The 18,496-nt window shown below is 37.6% G+C and overlaps 1 protein-coding gene across 1 annotated transcript in view; it reads left to right on the forward strand.

Annotated features, from left to right (window-relative positions):
* Positions 1 to 18,237, forward strand: part of CPPED1 (calcineurin-like phosphoesterase domain containing 1) — a 63,758-nt gene extending 45,521 nt beyond the window's left edge. Inside the window, exons 3-4 of the mRNA XM_010003287.1 lie at positions 4,295 to 4,717; positions 17,959 to 18,237. Coding sequence (XP_010001589.1) covers positions 4,295 to 4,717; positions 17,959 to 18,191 — 656 coding nt within the window. The 3' untranslated portion in view covers positions 18,192 to 18,237. The remainder of the gene's footprint in view (positions 1 to 4,294; positions 4,718 to 17,958) is intronic.
* The last annotated feature ends 259 nt before the right edge of the window (positions 18,238 to 18,496 follow it).

Below are 18,496 nucleotides of genomic sequence, written 5' to 3' on the forward strand. Positions count from 1 at the left end.
GTAACATGTGATTGCTTCCAACAAGAATTACTTCTCTTTCGATGTCAGAGTAGTAATACTCCTGATATCATAATAAATTACAGAAGGAATGGCCCCGATGTTCTTACAAATTCCATTTTCATTGGTGGTGTTTGGACATTTTTTATTTTGTTTTCACTAGAGTTTACTATTTCTATTTGATATTTTATTTCATATTGTAATATGCAATTTATTATCTGTTCTTCAGCCATCGGTCTCAGATTAAATGTTAGGCAGATGGCATTTGTCATATCATGTCTTTTCATGAGTGTTGCTCACATAAAAGCTCACAGGTAAACAATTTTCATTTTCACTTCTTTTCCAAACTGAACATTTGTGCTTTCCTTTAAAATTATGTGTTTGCAACTTCTAAGTTAGGGACACTTTTAAGATACATTGAAATACTGAGACCAGTACTTTAGAAATCCAGGAAAAGATTGACACTTTTACATGTTAAACTGGCTGAAGACATCTTGGGTAGCTTCACCCTTGAAGTGTCTGTGCTGGTCCTCAGCCAAGAAAAGATCTTACAGAAGCAGAGATGGAGACCACTGTAACAGTGGGGATTTAAAAACACATACTCTGGCTCAGTGAGGGTCCCCTTGCCAAACTTTCAGATATAGGTGTTAGGTCCACATTTTTTTTCCCTAGAGGGTTTCCCAGCAGAAACCATGGCACAGTACTGTCTGTGTCCTGATCTGCAGAACAGATAACAAACTACAGTGGCTTCTGAGAAAACCCACCCCCAAATGGGAGGTTTAGAAGTAGCAACAGCAGTATGACGGGTCAAACTGCAATTCTGCTCTGTGGCTGGGTCAGCTTGTGCCAGCCAGATCCAAGTGACTCCTCAGATCTTCTTCTGAGATTAGAAAGTTCTCTGAAATGTAGCGTCATCTTGTGATACTTAGTAATTGACCTTTAATGGGTTTTTCACTGTGAATGTATCATCAGTAGGCTTCGATCCTTCAAAGAAGTCACATCACCTCAGTACAACTTCCATCTCTTGCAAAATGGCACAAACTGGAGATCAGGCCAATGGCCCTGCTGTTCCCACCACATCTCTGTGCCCTCACAGGGGCTGTCTTCTGCCTTGGGAGCAGGTACTTGCAGTTCTCTTCACACTGACAAACACACGTGGAAGTGCCACCTAAGGAGACCATCATAACCTTCCCTTTTTCCTCTCCTAATTCATACCAGTAGAAAAAATATTGCTATTGTTACTTCATTGCACATTTGGAATACTTGTAGGGAAAAAAGTGCCAATGTTGGTGGAGGTGGTTACTCAAAGCAAAGCGTTGCCTCAGATGCAAAAATTGCCATGAGCAGGAATTGCAGAGATACAGCTTGAGGGGAAAAAGTGCTTCAGGTTGTTTGTATAGCTAATGCATTAAAAAAAAACCAAACACACTGTTATAGAGGTGCTCTGTTCTGTGGAATAGAAGAGTAAACTGTAACTGTGGATTAACAGATAAAGGATTATTTTATTTGGCAGAAAAATCTGTGAATTCTACTTCTGACTGAAGCCAGCTTCAGCAAAATTGCTTTAAAAGGAGTTCCTTGAAATCTGCTCTTTCAGTGAGTGAAGGCAGATTGTCATGACTCCTTTAAGCAATGCAGGAAAAAATACTGGGAGTGTTTAGGCAAACAGTGCTACAAGACACAACAGAAAGATGGGCTGCAAGGGAGACACTGGTACTGTACCTTTTCACATGGCTCAGCTTTCAAAAATGATAGATTGGGAAGCTGTGGGAAACTGTGGACAGCTGCGCTAGCAACAGTGCTCACTTCCATCTTCTTCATAAAAGCCAAACTGCCCTATATGGGCTATTAATTGGAGAATAATTTATCTCAGGGCAGGGCTGTATCTACAGAACCTAACATGAAGACATGGGATTTAAAAATGTCACTGCACAGGATGCCAGGATAAACAGAACAGAAATCCATTTCAGTTACATCTACCCTGACACTTTCCAAATTATTTTTTTACATTGCTTTTTGGCATTATGTTCTTTTCCTATTTACCTACAACAAACCTCTATCTAAGCTAAAAAAAAGACACCAACAAATAAAAATGTTTTTCATAATAAAGGGAATAATTGCATATTGTAGCTGTCTCTGTGTCTCATAGAGATTAAAGGGGATATTTTTATGCTATGGGAAAGACTAGTTTCCTAGTTGCTTCCTTCTTTATCACTTCATCAGCTTTACCTACTGCATTCCTCAGCTGTAAGTTTGGAGGGGCTGCCTCAGGCTAGCACTGCACACTGGTGTGGCTCTGCAGCACAAATGGTGTGTGCTCCTCTAGCACAGCCTAGGGCTGGTGTAGACGTCCTAATCCTTACTCTCCAGAACTACACCCTAAGAGCACAGAGACATAACTCTGCCTTTTTCCACCTGTTTCTCTGGTTTCTCTCTGGTTTCTCTTCCTTTGAAGTTGCTGCTTTTTTTACCTTTTACCAAAAAAAAAGTCAAGTGAAGATACAGCTGTCCTAAAATAATCTTTACTTAGTATGATTTCCGCAACTGTCTGGGCAAAGACCTTGTTTTCAATTTTGAGCAATCTGTTTTCTGCAAGAAAACAAAATACCTCTCTCTGTTGCTATAGAAATAATATTGCGTTAAATGAAGGAACCAGTGCCCTGCTGTCGACAAATGTAGTCTGAGTGTTAGTCTCTAGAGCCTGGATATCACTACTGGGAAGAAGTATACATAATTCTAGAAATTATTTCTGTAACATGCATAAATGTTGTTATACTTTGAAACTGTTAGCTAAATTTCCCAAAGTGATAGCATGGAGAGCAGCCTGGTGTGATGTGTTTACGTATCTCTTCACAGAGCCCTCCCCTCTTCCCCACCCCCCTCCTCCCCTACATTTTCATATTTATAGCTTGAAATTTCCAACTCTTTGCACAGGAAGGTGGAGAGGGGCAGGAAAAGCAGCTTTCTCAGCCAGGTTCCCTGCCCCATGGACCACAAAGTATGCCATGTTTATTTAATTTTTTGTTTTTATTTTTTAAAACCCAGCTCATCCAAGCAACATGAGATGCCATTTGCTCCGTTTTTTTCTACGATTAAGAAGGATATTTTCCGTAACTGGCCTAAACTAAGGTCCTAGTACATTAATGTACCCCACAAACTGATCTGCTGTCTACTACTTTCTAGACTACATTGGGTGTCACATACTAAGCAAAGAGTTTGTTACAATAACTTTCTGCCCTGTACAGCAAAGACTAAGTTGAGAATTTTTACTTTATGCATCAAATCTCGCACCTCTTTACTTTTAGATACAATGTAGACAATTATATGAGTGGTTTTCCCCAGTATTTTTCTAAAGCTGTAGAATTCTAGTAAGGTGGTACTTGAGGAAAAGGAATAGAAATCTTCACTATTAATAGTTACTAAGAGTCAGTGATTTTCAACATATTAATTGTAAGTATTTTGAAGAAACATGGAGGAAAAAATCTTTTCTCCCATAGTTAGATTACAGGAGCCCCTGATACATTTCTATCTGTAGCATGTGTGTAGTTACAAAAATGGAACACAACTGAAAAATATATGGATTTATTTGCCTAGACCTGTATGCATGTTTTAAAGTTGATTTCAGAGTTCTTGTAAAAATCCTCTTATGACTCTTATGACAATTAAATACACTTTCCAAAACAAGGACAAATTTCTGACAACAGTTATAGTAACTGTCTTCTTATGCATATTAATATAAAAACAGATGCAAGAAAAACTAGCAAAGTACACAATTCCCATTCTTTGAAATTAATGCCATGCTCATTATTAAAACAGACTCATCATATAAACAAGTTGCCACAAGACACTAATTTTTTTTTTGCTGCTAAAGTTCTTGAAATGAAAAAAAACAAAAAACAAACAAACCACCCTTAATTTCTTTGCACAGCCATGAAATACAAACCAGAAGCTGACCTGGTTTTTAGCCTTGTGTAAATCTGTTACACCATCTGAAGTTGCTGCATTTGCAGATCATCAGTTTATAGATGGAAAGAATCAGCCTGCTTTAGGTGCAAAACACTGACCTTACATCACCTACTGCTGTGCTATCTGTTGGTTCCTATCCAGAGCCTGTCTTAGGGCAAGTTATTGAAAATGGAGGGACACCAGTGAGTGAAGATGTATTCTAGACCCCAGCATAGTATTGTAATCATATATAATATAGAATATTTTCTTACTATGCATATTTCCATAAACAAAAGCTAACAACAATGGTAGGAAAAGGCAGCATAAGCACTAACATGTTCTTTTTCTATAGGAACTAAATGGAGAAAGGACCAGGAGCAAGATTTAAAGAATGTTCTGAAGAACACTGACCAGGACATCCCATTGGTATTTGTCAGTGGAAATCACGATATTGGCAACACTCCAACCAGAGAGACGATAGAGAATTATTGCAAGAACTGGGGGGATGACTACTTCAGCTTCTGGGTTGGAGGCGTTTTCTTCCTTGTGCTGAATTCTCAGTTATACTTTGATTCTTCCAAATGCCCGGAGTTAAAGCAAGCCCAGGATGTGTGGCTCAATGAGCAACTGGCTGTTGCTGAAAAATATAAATGCAAGCATATAATAGTATTTCAGCACATCCCTCTGTTTCTGAGGAAACCTGATGAAGACCATGATTATTTCAACTTCGATAAATCAGTTCGTCAAGAGATAATGGACAAATTTCATAAAGCAGGTATTTTCTCCAATTTTCCTATTTTTAAATTTTTCTTTCAAACTGTTAATGGCTGTGTTGTCAGACAAAATGCATTTTACTTAAATTAGTACTGCTTTCAGGGAATTTTAGATACTACTTATAAGCCTCATTGTTCCCTGCAGGTCAGCCAAATCTAATCACCTGTAAAAGCTACCACACAAACTTAGAATGAAAATAAAAATCTAAAAGTGAAAAACTCTTTAAAACAAATAGCAAGGATTCTATAGTGGAAGTACTGATAGATGTAAGACAACCTGAGCTTTTCATGCCTAAGGAGTAGAATATCAGGTATTGCTATAGGAAAAAAAATACAGATTTTTATGTTTTACATAAAACGTGAAAGCAGAATTCAAAATTACCTTGGAGGTTGTTTTCTCCCACACAGAACCAATTTTAAACCAAGAGCGTAATGCAGTCCAGATTTATTCAGTGTTAAAAACAGTCTTGCTCTGCTAAGATCAATCTTTTGCATATCCATTACTAATAGGGGCCATTTCTGGGATGAAGGGAAGGTAAGACCTGTGCTAAACAAGGACATTGTACCAAATCCCTGAGCTTTGTTTGACAAATGTCATGGAGACAGACAGTACCAGCTACTCCTCCATGCTGTTCCCATTGTTTCCTGTTAATTGCCTTCATGTTCCTGGGGTGCTAGTCTCTCAAAATGTCCTGCCAGCCTGCCACTGCTGCATCAGAGTGTCGTTTTCTCTGGATCTGCAAGAGAGCACGTTATTTGGATTACTGAACAATGAAAATTGTTTATAAAATTGTTCCTGATTTACTGTATAATTGTTAAGCCTGGGCTCGTCCAAAACCAGCCTAATTTCCAAGCTCTGAATCTCCTACTGTTTCCAATCAGTGGGGCCAAAACTCAGAGCCATCTGAGGAATTCAACATTTACAAGTGTTATTTTTTCCCCATAGGAGACATACTGAGAATACCTCATAATACCTTTTTTAATTTTTGTGCCAGTGTTACTATAGTGGGAAGTACTGCTGCTGGGAGGTTGGGCAGCTGAATGAGTTCTTACCTGCTGTTGGCTAAAACACATCCTAGTTCATTGGAAAGCTCATTAGCAGGAGGACGCTGCCATGCAGGTGTATCCCAGTAAATAAGCAAATCATGTGGAATCCAAAGCAGTTCTGTTCCAGAGTTTTCTATCATGGTCTAGTGGTGAGTTTGTGCTGTTAGGTCTAGGCTGGACTGGATGATCGTGGAGGTCTCTTCCAGCCAGGGACATTCTGTGATTCTGTCATTCAGATGGTTTAGTCACATCTGGCAACACAGTACTAGGAATGCAAATAATCAAGAGGTAAAGGAAATTATGCAAAATGTTACCTTTGTAACATTTCTCCTTACTTTTATCATGTATCTTCTGATTGATTCTCTTACTATGTATCCAGAGGCTTAACCAAAATTTGGGTAGGCTTCAAATGATGGGAGCAAGGAAAAGAGAATGAGAAGTCAGCAATACAAGACAACTCTACAGAAGAAACTCTCCACTACTCCTTGCTGTGCCAACATCCCATTTGTCCCTTCCTTCCATCATTTCCCATTGTGTCTCTCATTCCTATCCCAAAAATCCTCCCAAAATGATGTTTGCTTTCTTCATTAATGTTAAAACTTTTTCTTTTTTTCTTTCTGTTTTATACAGTTAGTAAATGAGTCAATAGGTAATAATTTGCAATCCAATAATCAAACTTTTTTGCTAATGAAATTAATACAGGGAGCAAGCAGCTCAGTGTAACTCAGACTGCTGAAAAAAATAAGCAAAATCAAAAGTTGGCTCAGAGTTTCCTTAGTAACGGGTGTGTTGTTTCCTTTTAATTATTCAGTTGAAGAACAGTCTTTGTGAGACCACAGAATTGTATGAGTGGCTTGCAAACAGGCAATTATCATGGCAGTATGTGTGCACAGATATCAATGACTCCACTTACTTTCTGACTCTCTGCTTTGGCAAAGAAGAATCAATCTCAGCTTATCATTACACATGAAAGTTGGTTTTGCCCTGTTTACTTCATACATTCTTGGAGGATTAAAACAGAATATTGCTAATGAAATCCGAATCTACTTAGCATTTGGGTTTTAATTATTATGACTTGTAGCTTAAGAAGGCTAACCATTTTAAGCATTTTCTTTAGAAATCTGGTGTAACTATTCACTGTGGAAAAAAGTCAGTCTGCCTTTTTAATGAGTCTACCAGGCTACTGCTATTCTTCTTCCCCTGATCTAAAATCAGTTCTTCCTTCCTTTTGTTTTCTTGGTCTCTAATTCAGTGTTTACAACCACTCCTGGTGAAACTGTTTTCACAACTCTGTTGTGAAACATTTCAGGAGAACATGTAGGGGTTGCTCTTTGGCAATGCAATGTACTTCTCACAAGGAACTGGTGATAGAAAAGAGGAAATGCCCTCAAGCTGTGCCAGGGGAGGTTTAGACGAAACATTGGAACAACTTTTTCACTGAAAGGGTTGTCAGACATTGGAATGTGCTGCCCAGGGAGGTGGTGGAAGTGTTTAAAAGTCATCTAGATGTGGCACTTGGGAAAATATGGGTCGGTGCTGAACTTGGCAGAATAGGGTTAATGGTTGGACTCCATCATCTCGGAGGTCTTTTCCAACCAAAGTGATTCTGTGAATGTCATGTTACTCAATGGGCATCATATCTCAGTTGTTGATAAACCAGGATCAGACCTAGAACTATCCCGGTTTTCCTGTTTATATTTTTTCTAGAAATGTCAAACACAGAGCTTTATCTCACCTGGTTATAGAGAGACAGGAGGGGAAGGGCAACCTAGTAATTCAGATCTTTCCGTGAACAAATACATTCATATGGGTATGTGGAGATAATCAGATTTGTAAAGTATGGTGATGTTGCACAGGTGCTTTAAAGTGAGGAAAGCAACTTCAGGAAATTATTATTTTAAATTCAGAGCCTAGATCTTCTGTAGCTATTCTCTTCTAATTACTTACATATTACATTATGGTTTTGGTTTAAGTATCTGCTCATTACAAGCAGAGATAAAAGACTATCTGTAGAGGCTACATCTGGTACGAAATATTGAATTACGTTTCTCACATTAGAAGTGTCCTTAACAGTTGGGCTAATTAATGATAAAATCATGTCCTTACAGTAAGTATTTGTAATTTGAAAATCTGGCATTTGCAAATATGTATTACTATGCAAAGTTAAACCATACTTGTAACCTGCAAGTCTAACAAATCCTTGTAGCCTATTTTTTCCTTAAATGCATTATACCAAGTATTGTCCTTGAAGTGATTCAAGTGACAGTGAAAATAAGCTCAGTTGAGAACACACTTGACCATTTAAGTGAAAATACATTTCTGAAAGCATATTTGTATAAGTTCTAGAAATTTAGCCTTAGCGGTCAAAGCTTTGGCTGCTCTACATGCAGAAGCTGAGAACAGGAAAGTGTGTGCCAGAGCTGGGCATGAGCTGACCTGACACAATCATCTCTGGGATGTGGTAGAGTCGCTTGACTCTGCTGCCTGAAATGCCTCTTAGCTTTTAAGGATTGTGTAGTGCTGATATAAATAGGTTTACTCACAGCTTTGTGGGGAAAATACAATAGTAGTGGTCTAGCCAAAAATCTGGTCTGCATGTCATTTGTCTTTGATAAAAATAAATAATAAATGGAGGCTTTAAATTAAGCAGGTTATGTAACAGAAGACATACCTTTTCTTACATGTCTTACTCCAGTATAATTTTCTTAGAACATTTTGAGATTTTTTTTTTCCTGAAGACCTGAGAAGTATGGCTATTTTTTTTGAGTTATAGACTTTTTATCTTTTAAAGACTTTTTGTCATGAGAACCATCACTGACACACTGAAATTACTAAACACAATACAGTAATAAATGTTTGTTAATGGCCCTAATGAACTAAATTATCTAAGCAAATGTCTGAACTTGTTTGAGAGTGCTGTTAAATAAAACCTATATTAATAGCTGGTTTTTCACCAAGGAAGTTGAAAAAAGACTTTTTGGTTCAGAGTGTGATGAGGAGTATAATAGGTGGTCTACCTAGGTGACAGATTTTGCATCCAGGAGAGAATCCCTAGATAACATAAAATATAGAAGGAAATTCCCTGCAGTCTCCACCTTGTTTTAATTAAAAAGTGTTATATTTACCTAAATGTCTTTGAAGTAATTTTTCAGATAGGGTTAAAAATACTTAATTTGTAAAACAGGGAATAGCAACCCGAGTTTATTAAATAGCGTATTTTTTCATTATATTTGTGATTCTAGGTGCTCTAACCTCTAACACCTTTACTTATTAAAGAGTGTGATACCTACATTCTCCTCTTAGAAATGACAGGACTGTAGTATTAAATGAACAAGCAACTTTCTGAACATCCACAGCTGAGATATATTTAAGCACAAAATTGAAGCATGGAGTGCTGAACACTGTTGTTTCTAAAATTTACCAGACAACATATGCTATGTTTCATTATTTTCTTTGTTGTGTAATCAAAGTTGACAAGGGAGTGATATTTTCTTCTTCCTGCCATTGTGACCTTGATTTTGGCAAAGCCCCTACACCAAGTGAGTAATCTCAGTGCTTGCTTATGTGTTGTTTTGTCAGTATTTCAGATGATTTAGATTTAAATATTCTCAACTTTAGTGATTTAGTTCAAGTACTTTCAGCCTTGAAATTTTGTTTTTGTGGTATAGGTAGAGTGCCCAAATGTGATAGTTTCTATGTCACTGTGTAAAAACAGTGCTTTTTTAAGACCTTTCCCCAGGTATGATGTAATCCAGCATGTAGATACCACATCAGACTCTTTTCCCCAGAAATCCAGCAGCAAATACAAAATACATTTATGCAGTATAGCCTGTAATGACATTAAATAATGCTCTCAGATCATTTTTTTAAATGTTTTATCTACTGGGCTGTAGTTTGGGTTGGTAAAAACTTCTTTTTGATCCTATGAGCACCCAGCAAACCAGGATTGTCAGGGGGTTATCAGGTCTCTAAGGTGGTTTCACTTTCAAATGGAAGCAGCAGCAAAACCAGGAAGTAAATTTCACTGAAAGGTCACAAGAGGCATACTCAAAAATTGACTTGAAGCAGACAGTGACCTTCTACAGACAGCACCTCTAAAGGTTTAATTATTCCAGCACTCTAGGTGATCTGGAATCACCCTCTGGCTATGCCTCTTTTTGCTCCCCTGATTATATAGGAAAAACAAGTGAGACTAAGATCTTTCTCTGTATAGCTCTATTCAGTGTTGTTTTACATAAAAATAATTTTGACACAGATACTCTTTGCAAAGTATTATCTTGTCTCCCCCTTACACAGACCCACGGGCCACCAGCTCCATCAAACTCCGGTTGATGCATTAGTCTAAAAAGCAAAATAAAGGATATTTTTATGAAGATGCTTATAAGTACTATGGACTATACCTTTTAATTATTCAGTTCTGTTTTATTCACATAGCTTCTCTGATGAAGGCAGGATAACACAGAGATGCTAAAGGACTACACAAAATAATTCCATAATGTTGTTATTTAAACTTGACTTTTAAAGTTAACTTAAGAGGTTATGAACTGGAGGGAGCTGCTCCCCAACACTTACTAGTGGGACCCTTTCTTTCTGTTTGAGGTAGAAGGAAATGATTTGGAATTTTGTTGGTGGGAAATGACTGGAGTCTTTTTGGAGAACAGGGCCTGAGAACTGCCTGAGCACAGTTGTATTCACAGTGCTGACTGATGCTTTCACATCTTTGTTAGTTGCTGCTACACCTGCTTGGCTGAGGGGGGTGGTGATATGACCAGTTTCAAACTGCAATGAGATAAAATCAATTCTATTCCAGGAGAGATTTTGTTTACAAAGCACTAGTAAATATTACCATTTGCTTTGTAGCACTGGAGTCTTGAAAAAATTATGTACACCACCTGCCCAGGGGAGTGAAAAGGTACAGCAAAAAATGCCTATGGTTAATGTGTGCTCTTGTAGGGAAGCTGAAAGAACATAATCTTGGAGTGCAAAATTGTTCTGAGAACAGGTATTACTGTTGAACTGACCGTTGTTCAGCACTTCAGAAAGTGGCTGTACACTGCAAGTGAAAGGAAGAAAGAAAAGCCAGTTAGAGCCTGAGACTCCCAGGAAGTGCTCAAGATCAATTTATCTCTGGGACTTACATGGCTCTATTTGCCAAAAACATTGCCTTTTAAAAAATACCTATCCACACATACGTGTGCGTGGGTGTACACACACACACACACACACGTCGCTTGTAGTAGCATCTCCCTGTGCCTTGAATACCACTTTGTTCTCCTTCCTAAAAAAACTCTCAAAGGGTATTAAAGCATAGACAATATTCAGGTTTATCACTCGGTGCAATTTAAGTACTTTACAGAACTGCTTCTCTACCCATTTGCTTCCATTTTGCTCTGCTGCTCCTCTCTAGCTCTTGCAGTTTTGGGGACAAAGGCTTTGCTAGTATGTCTCTTTCGTCAGATCATGACAGAGCGAGAGGTTTGGCTACTGAAGCAGGGATTTTTAGATAAGCATAGTTCCATTTTAAACCTGGTATTATCATTAGACCTGAACAGCTAACAAAACCAGAGTAGCTAGATCAGATGATCCTTATAGCCCAGTCTCCTGATTCTCTTGCTAGTCACACCTCTGCAAAGAGCACAAGACAGCAAGGTGCAAAATGGCATTTCTTCCAAGTACTCTTCCTATCTGCAACAATTTTTCTTTCAGGGACTTACTGTATCATATCAATGTTACCAATATAGTGAATTTAGTGAGTCTTTTATAGCTCTGTTCAGTTGATTTTTTGAAGTTTCAGCTTTCACACTGGTCTGTGGGAAGGAGTTTCATGTTCTACAGCTATGTGAAGAAATGCCTCCTTTTGTTTGCTTTGAACTTTACCTGTAGTCTGTATGGAGAGCCATAAATCTGTAAATGAAATGCATGTCTGCAGGTAGCGTAAAAAAGTTCATTACTCAACAGTTAAAGGGTGATAATCTGGACCATGTGATAAATTTCATCGCTCTGTCAGAACCACCTTTTTTCCCAAAATTCTCTACAGAGTGCATGGGAGGAGAAGCAAGGTCTGTACTGTACCCATTACATATTTATTATGTCATTCATATTGCACTAATTTAGCTTCTCGTTCCCTTACAGTCTCATTTGCTTTTGCTGAGAAAAGCATTTATTTAATTGAAGGCTCAGTCTAAATAAAGCATGCTACTGATTGCCTATGCTGATTATTCCAGGCATTCTCTGCCTAATTTAGAAAATCTGCTAGCTTTTCTTTGGTTTATTTTTATATTGGTCATTTTCTTCCTAGATTTTTACACTGTCTGTAGCGCTGGGTTGGGCAGCTTGATTTCCAGCTGAGGCTCAGCCGGTCACTTCTTGGACACAGCAAACCTGCCTCAATGCTTTCTTAATGTTGGGAGCTAGAGCTGGAAAACAGCTGCTTCTGAATTCAGGGTTATTTGGAAGCAAATTATGGAAGTGAGTATAATTACAGAAACTGGCCTCAAAACACCCTTGTAATTTAAGCTAATTCAAGTCAATTCCAGCCCAGAATTGTGTGATTGTGTGAGAAAAACTCTTTTCTACATATATGTTCCTTTATGAAAATATTTTTAATATTTCAAGATAAATGTGAATGCCTGATTTTCCATCCTGTTTTAACCTATTTGCATTTCCATAATAATTGCAACTAGATTTCCTTTGAGGTTGGGGCTCAGTCTGCATTCCTTGAATGGAATTAGCAGACACCAGATTTTTCAAGAAGTTAGGAAAACAGATGTATTTCACAAAACTTTACTGTTTTATTGTTATGGAATATGACCGCTAGATTTTCACACTTAAAGTAGAGACATTTTACACTTACTCCTTAAACAGAAAGGCTTAAAGATGTGGTTGTCTGTCTGTCCACATAGAGAAGGCATTTTTCTAGGCAGTAGAATATAAAACAGAGGTGGTGGGAGTACCAGGTAAGGGAGAAGAGTGGGAATTATGGGACTGCAACTGCACAGAAAGCTGAAACTGGGATGTTGTAACTCTTGGGAATTATCCATGAGACACAGCCAATGCCTTTGTTCTCTTTGTGCGATTATGTCAGAATCATACTGACCTTTTCCTGGTGCCACAGAACTGTTGTTTAGAAGGGTTTTCCCTGAGTGGTTATAATTTCTGGGAAGATGCTGGACTTGTAAAGTTCTGTAAAATAACCTTAGCTTCTCCTGCTAACAGGCAAACTGCTGCATGATATTCAGTATGTGGTTTATTTTCATGTAATGAACTGTTTTCTTACCTGATCCTTGTCAGAAGTCATATCAACAGCATGGTAACATCACTGGGGTAGCTAGAGTTTTCTTCAAAATACTTTCAGTATCAGCAGGCCTGAAAGAGGTAGTATTTGGTACAGACCTCAGTGTCTTCCAGAACATTATTCTCGTTTAGGTAGTTTGGGAAGTCAGAAGTGCTGTATGATGGGCATCATTACAAAGGCTGCTTTGGGCTCACAGAATTTGCACCAAAACAGGTCTTTTATTCTCTAGTAGGAATGAATTATTCTACAGGGGAAAAGAGTTATGATCAGATCAGATCTTTGTCTTTTGGATTCAGCTTTGTCAGATCAGAAGTGATATTTTGTGATCAAAAAATGATGGTACATTGCATGGCAGGAGGACATCTTTGGTTTACTAAATCAGAATCAGTTCCTGTATTTAAACCTTTTTTTACAAAGACACTGGGGTTTTTTGGCAAATGTATTGATTCTTAAAACTCGTGTTTGGTGTGCAGGCATATGAAATTCAATTATTTCAGGTGTTTTCATGATCCAAGTACAGTTCTAGAACACACTGAGGAAGACCTGGTGTCCAGCACTGACTGGTGCCCATCCTGAGTCTTTGGCTTCCAGTTCTGTTCTCATAAAAAATGAATTTCGCAGTTCAGGCTGTTTTTCCCTAACAGATATTCTGTAACTGCTGTACTGTTATGCAGTCTGACAATAATGATCAGTGTGTGTGGTTTCTTTTGCAGGTTTTTTTATAGTAACTATCTGCAGTTTTTTACTTATTCAGAGTTTAATCCTTTTTTTTTTCCTGTAATGAATAATCTATTAGGTATGAGTAGTGTCTTGCAGTAATGGATCCTGCCATTTTGTTTAATGGATACTGTGAAATCTCCAGTCTCATTTAAATTCAAATCACTATGTGTTTTATAAAAAATGAAATAATGAATGCATGTGAAGGTGCTATGCTTTGGATGTTTATTTATACAGTAGGTTTTTAGTATTTCATACAGCCTTTATATCAAAGCTTCTCCCAACTGCTGTTTCAGAAACCAGAGATTAGATGGATGCATTTAACTGACCTGAGGAATACTGTAAAGAGGGCTATCAAAAATGAGGCCTGCCAGGATACCATTCTTTTCTCAGAGTTTAAGGGGGGAAAGAAAGGGGGGTGGGAAGGCGTTGCGAGCAACTTGACAGTATTACTTCAGAAAAACATCTGAAATGAATAAATTAATTTTCAGTGCACATCTCTAAGATTCTTTTTATGTTTAAGATCAAAAGCAAGAGCAAAATAAATTGCCTGTTTGTCATTTTAGTATTATTGCATTGACTGGTTCAGATTTCCCTCTTATGCAAACTAACAAAAGAGAGTGGAATACAGTTGAGTGAACAAAAAAGTACTACTGAAGGAAAAAACCAACATCAGTTAGACTTCTTTTAATACACAGCAGTGGCCTGCTTGTTTTGTTGTTCAAGATGTAACATACTGTAACACAACAATATCAAGAATTAATACTAGCACTGGAAATGCCTGAAAACTGAAGTCAGGGCAAAATTTTCACTGTGAGGTATCTAAAGCAGATACTAAATTATAGCAGAAGCTGCTGCTTGAGCAGCCAGATCCACAAGGGCACTTCAACACTGAACACCTGTCTGGTGCAATTAGGATCTGAATAATATACATATGCTAAAAGAGGGAATTTGGATGAGCAGTACCCATAAACATCAGCTTGTTTAGGCAGAATTTGCCTCCCACAGCCAACAGGACATGAGAGTTTTTAAATCACATCATCACTGGTCTCAGGTATTATATTTGCACTGCTTACAACTCACGCTTACTTCAGTTCCATACCAAAATACCTTTCTGAGTGTAGGCAGTTAGCAGGAGTTAAACTAAAGTGTGGTGAAGTTTCAGTGTTTGCCTCGGAAGAAGAGAATTATGGGCCAGATTTCTACCTGGTGCCTGCTGTCTAGGATGGATTCCTCAAAACCTTCCCTTGGATTCTCAGACTAAGTAAAATCGCTTTATTATTTTTTTATTTGTTTATCCTCTGTCCTTCTGATTATACTGAAACTGTATGTCAGGCTGTGATTTAAATATATGATGACAGGAAGTCTTGGCTTCTGTACCTGTTTTAATTGGAAAGGCTAGATGCTTGGGATGGTTGCAGTAAAAGCAGAGTACTGAAGGGGGAAGACAGGAACCTGAACTCCTTTGCACCTGAGTCAGAGCAAGCTCTCATGCTGACTTGGTTCCACCTGGCAGTGACCATGTACAATATAACTTCACTTTCTGTTTTCCACCTTGGGCTATTTGAGACTGGTTTGGATTTGGAGTTTGAATTATGAAAGCCTGTGTAGCTTTTACCAGGCACACACCAGAATAATTTATATTTTGCTTTCCAAGCTGCTTAATTATTAACTGTGCTTTAAGCCTAGTTTATATATTTTATACCAATCTTCACTCGCTCCCCCAAAAGCAAAGGAGTGATGTAGCCAACTGTCTGTCTTAAGGCAGTCACCTACCTGCCTTTTCATTCAGTCACTGTGAAAGACGTCTCACTCTACTGCAGGAGAAAGGGTGGAGGTTTTTATGGCTAGAGAAACAGAATTTCCTTGTGAAGTTCAGTGAGTTCCTAATCACACCTCTCTGCCTTTAAATTGCCTCCACTCTTTTCCAGAATTTAAGTTGTCTGAAAGAACTATCAGTTGTTGCTAGCTTTTACTTATTCTTTTTTAAATATCATTTAAGGTTATAGTATCTCACAAAGTACTCATTTTCTGGTCTACCACTGGAACAGGACTAGGATGTGTTACCTTTTGTGTTAAGCATGGAACTGCAGATTGCTGGACTATATATATTAACTTAGTATATTTTTCAGATGCTTTATGAAGTACTATCAAAGCATCATTATGATTAAGGAGCACATGACCTATTGTATTTTAATAGAGAAATTACACCTAAACCCTTTAGGTGTGTTTGAAAATCACTGAAGTGTCATTCATAGTATAGTAAATAAACAGCAGATCTAAACACCTTCTGTAACAAAGTATAAAATTAATTTACATGTTTTGCACTTGATGATAAACAACAGAATTACCAGTAATTTCAGCCATCTGGTGCTGTAATTTTTCTGTTTTGCCACAGAATGAAATAACATTGGAATAGTCTGAAATACAAGGGTCTTAAGACTGAGCATGCCAAAAATTAATCCCAAAACCTGTTTGTAAAATTAGCTATTTAAACTAACTCCACATTTTCATTCAAAATAAAATACATACCATTGAAATTAGCAAAAAAGCTGATGAATATTTTTTGCAAAACTATGCATGTGTGTTCACATGACTATGCAGTTCAGCTGGATCTATCACCAGTGCCTGGAATGGCTGGATGGACAAAGGTGCTGGAATAACCTGGACATGTCTGGGATAGCATGTTCTCTCTCAGGCAGAAGCTGTCAACTCTATTGTGAATGGTTTTACAAAGTTTGGCAGGAAAGATAAGTACTTAGCATCAAAATTACTACTTTTTTCCTTTTTTGACTCTAGTTTTAACAAGGTTTTATTTTGTCGTAATAAAAGCATTTGATAAAAATTTATAAAACATCAAATGGGAGGGCAGGGGGAATAATCTATTTGGTACCATGACTTTGACATGTAAAGACAATCAGAAAGGCCATTCAGATTAGTGAATACATTAGCTACCTTCATTTTTTGTTAAATTATCATATTCTGAGAGAATGGTTGGAATTCTTTAGGCATTCATTTGGCCAATCAGACAGACAATGATTCAGCCATGGACTACAAAGTACATTACAAAGCCTTAATAGAAAGTGTGTTTGTTGTCTTTACCTGCTGCTGCTTGTCACATAGCTTTTCTTCTCCTCCTGACCAGTCTTGGATAATTGCAAGTGACTTGACTTACCTGAAAAATCTTTGATCCAGTACATTGTTGTCTCCTGCAACAGATCAATGTATTTCTTTCAAGTTTTTTACCCCAATACAGTCCAAAGTATAAACAGTCTGTTTTAAAAGAAGAAAGAAACAGAATAGCTGTAAGTCATTAAAAATACAGAGTAAATCAGAATAAACCTGCTTTGCTTGTACCCCATGCTAGGTAAATTTTAATTCTCGCCATTCCCAAGCCTGACACTTCTGGCAGACTGTCAACCCTTCCATTTTTTTGGCTGCTCTCATCTTTCTTCACTTTAACTCCCCACCTCTTCTGCTTATTAAGTTTGTTTGATGTACCTGGCTCTGTTCTATCTGTGATAACCCCCTAATGTCTTTGAGAAAGATAAATTACAAATTATCTTCTCATTTATGTGTTTTGCTTGTCTTGCCTTTTTTTTTTTTTCAGGTCACCAGCCTTCAGTAAACATGTTTAAGTTCTCCTTTGTAGATTTTCTGCATGTTAATTGACAATACAGATCCACCATCCTTGGCTTTCAACTCAAGTTTCAGTAGCATCATTCTTTAGGCAGTTGTTTATTACTGACATTTTTTCCTAATTTTTATCAGCTTCCTCTTGAGTGTCCCTTTTCCTAGCCAAAGGACTAGCAAGATGGCAAACATACCTTGCAGAGACATAACTCAGAGTCCAGTAACCCTAAACAGAACAAGGAGGAGCAGAATAAAGTTTTTACTAATTACTTATTGCCATTAGATTTATTTGTTGTTGTTTACTAAGTATTTGTTTAAAATGCAAGTTCAGGTAAATAGTTTTATTTTATGCTTTATGAACCATTAAAGAATTAAGGTAAACATGCCACTTATAGCTGTACTTGTTATAGAACTTTCTCTGTAAGCCCAGCAGCTGTGCAAGCCTCAGCATATAACCTCAGCAGTATCTTTTACTGTAAACACATTCTATGCATAAATGGCAAAAGATAACTAAATACATGCTCTCTATTTTCTTTTTCTTTTTTTAATCAGGCATTAAAGCTGTATTTTCTGGACATTACCATAGGAATGCTGGAGGGTCCTACAAAGGCCTGCAAATGGTGGTTTCATCAGCAATAGGATGTCAGCTGGGAGAAGATACCCACGGACTTCGAGTGGTTGTTGTCACAGATGAAAAGATTGTTCATAAATACTACAGTTTAAATGAACTGGGCAGCAAAGGCATAGAGAGAGAACTGCTAGATATGCTTGCAAACCAAAAGTAGACTATGCCAAATTATGTGTTTTTTCCTCCATGTTAGACAAATAGGAGTTTCAATTAGAAATTACACAGGTTTTTTCAGTTAGAAAATTTACACTTTCAATTAGAAATTAAGACAGTTTCAGAAAGTTTCCCCAAACTGAAGATAGATATGTCTGTGCAGCAGACCAGCTCTCACTTTATCATCATCCTAATTAACAAGGAATTGTTGCTGTATTTCTCCTTTTGCAAAGGAGACCTATGAGGAATATGGAAGACAGTAATGTTTCCTTGAAAAGAGCTGCTCTGAGAATTGTTACTTTCCTCCTG

The sequence above is a fragment of the Chaetura pelagica genome, unplaced genomic scaffold (genome assembly GCF_000747805.2).
Source record: "Chaetura pelagica isolate M959 unplaced genomic scaffold, ChaPel_1.0 scaffold138, whole genome shotgun sequence".
Taxonomy (NCBI): domain Eukaryota; kingdom Metazoa; phylum Chordata; class Aves; order Apodiformes; family Apodidae; genus Chaetura; species Chaetura pelagica.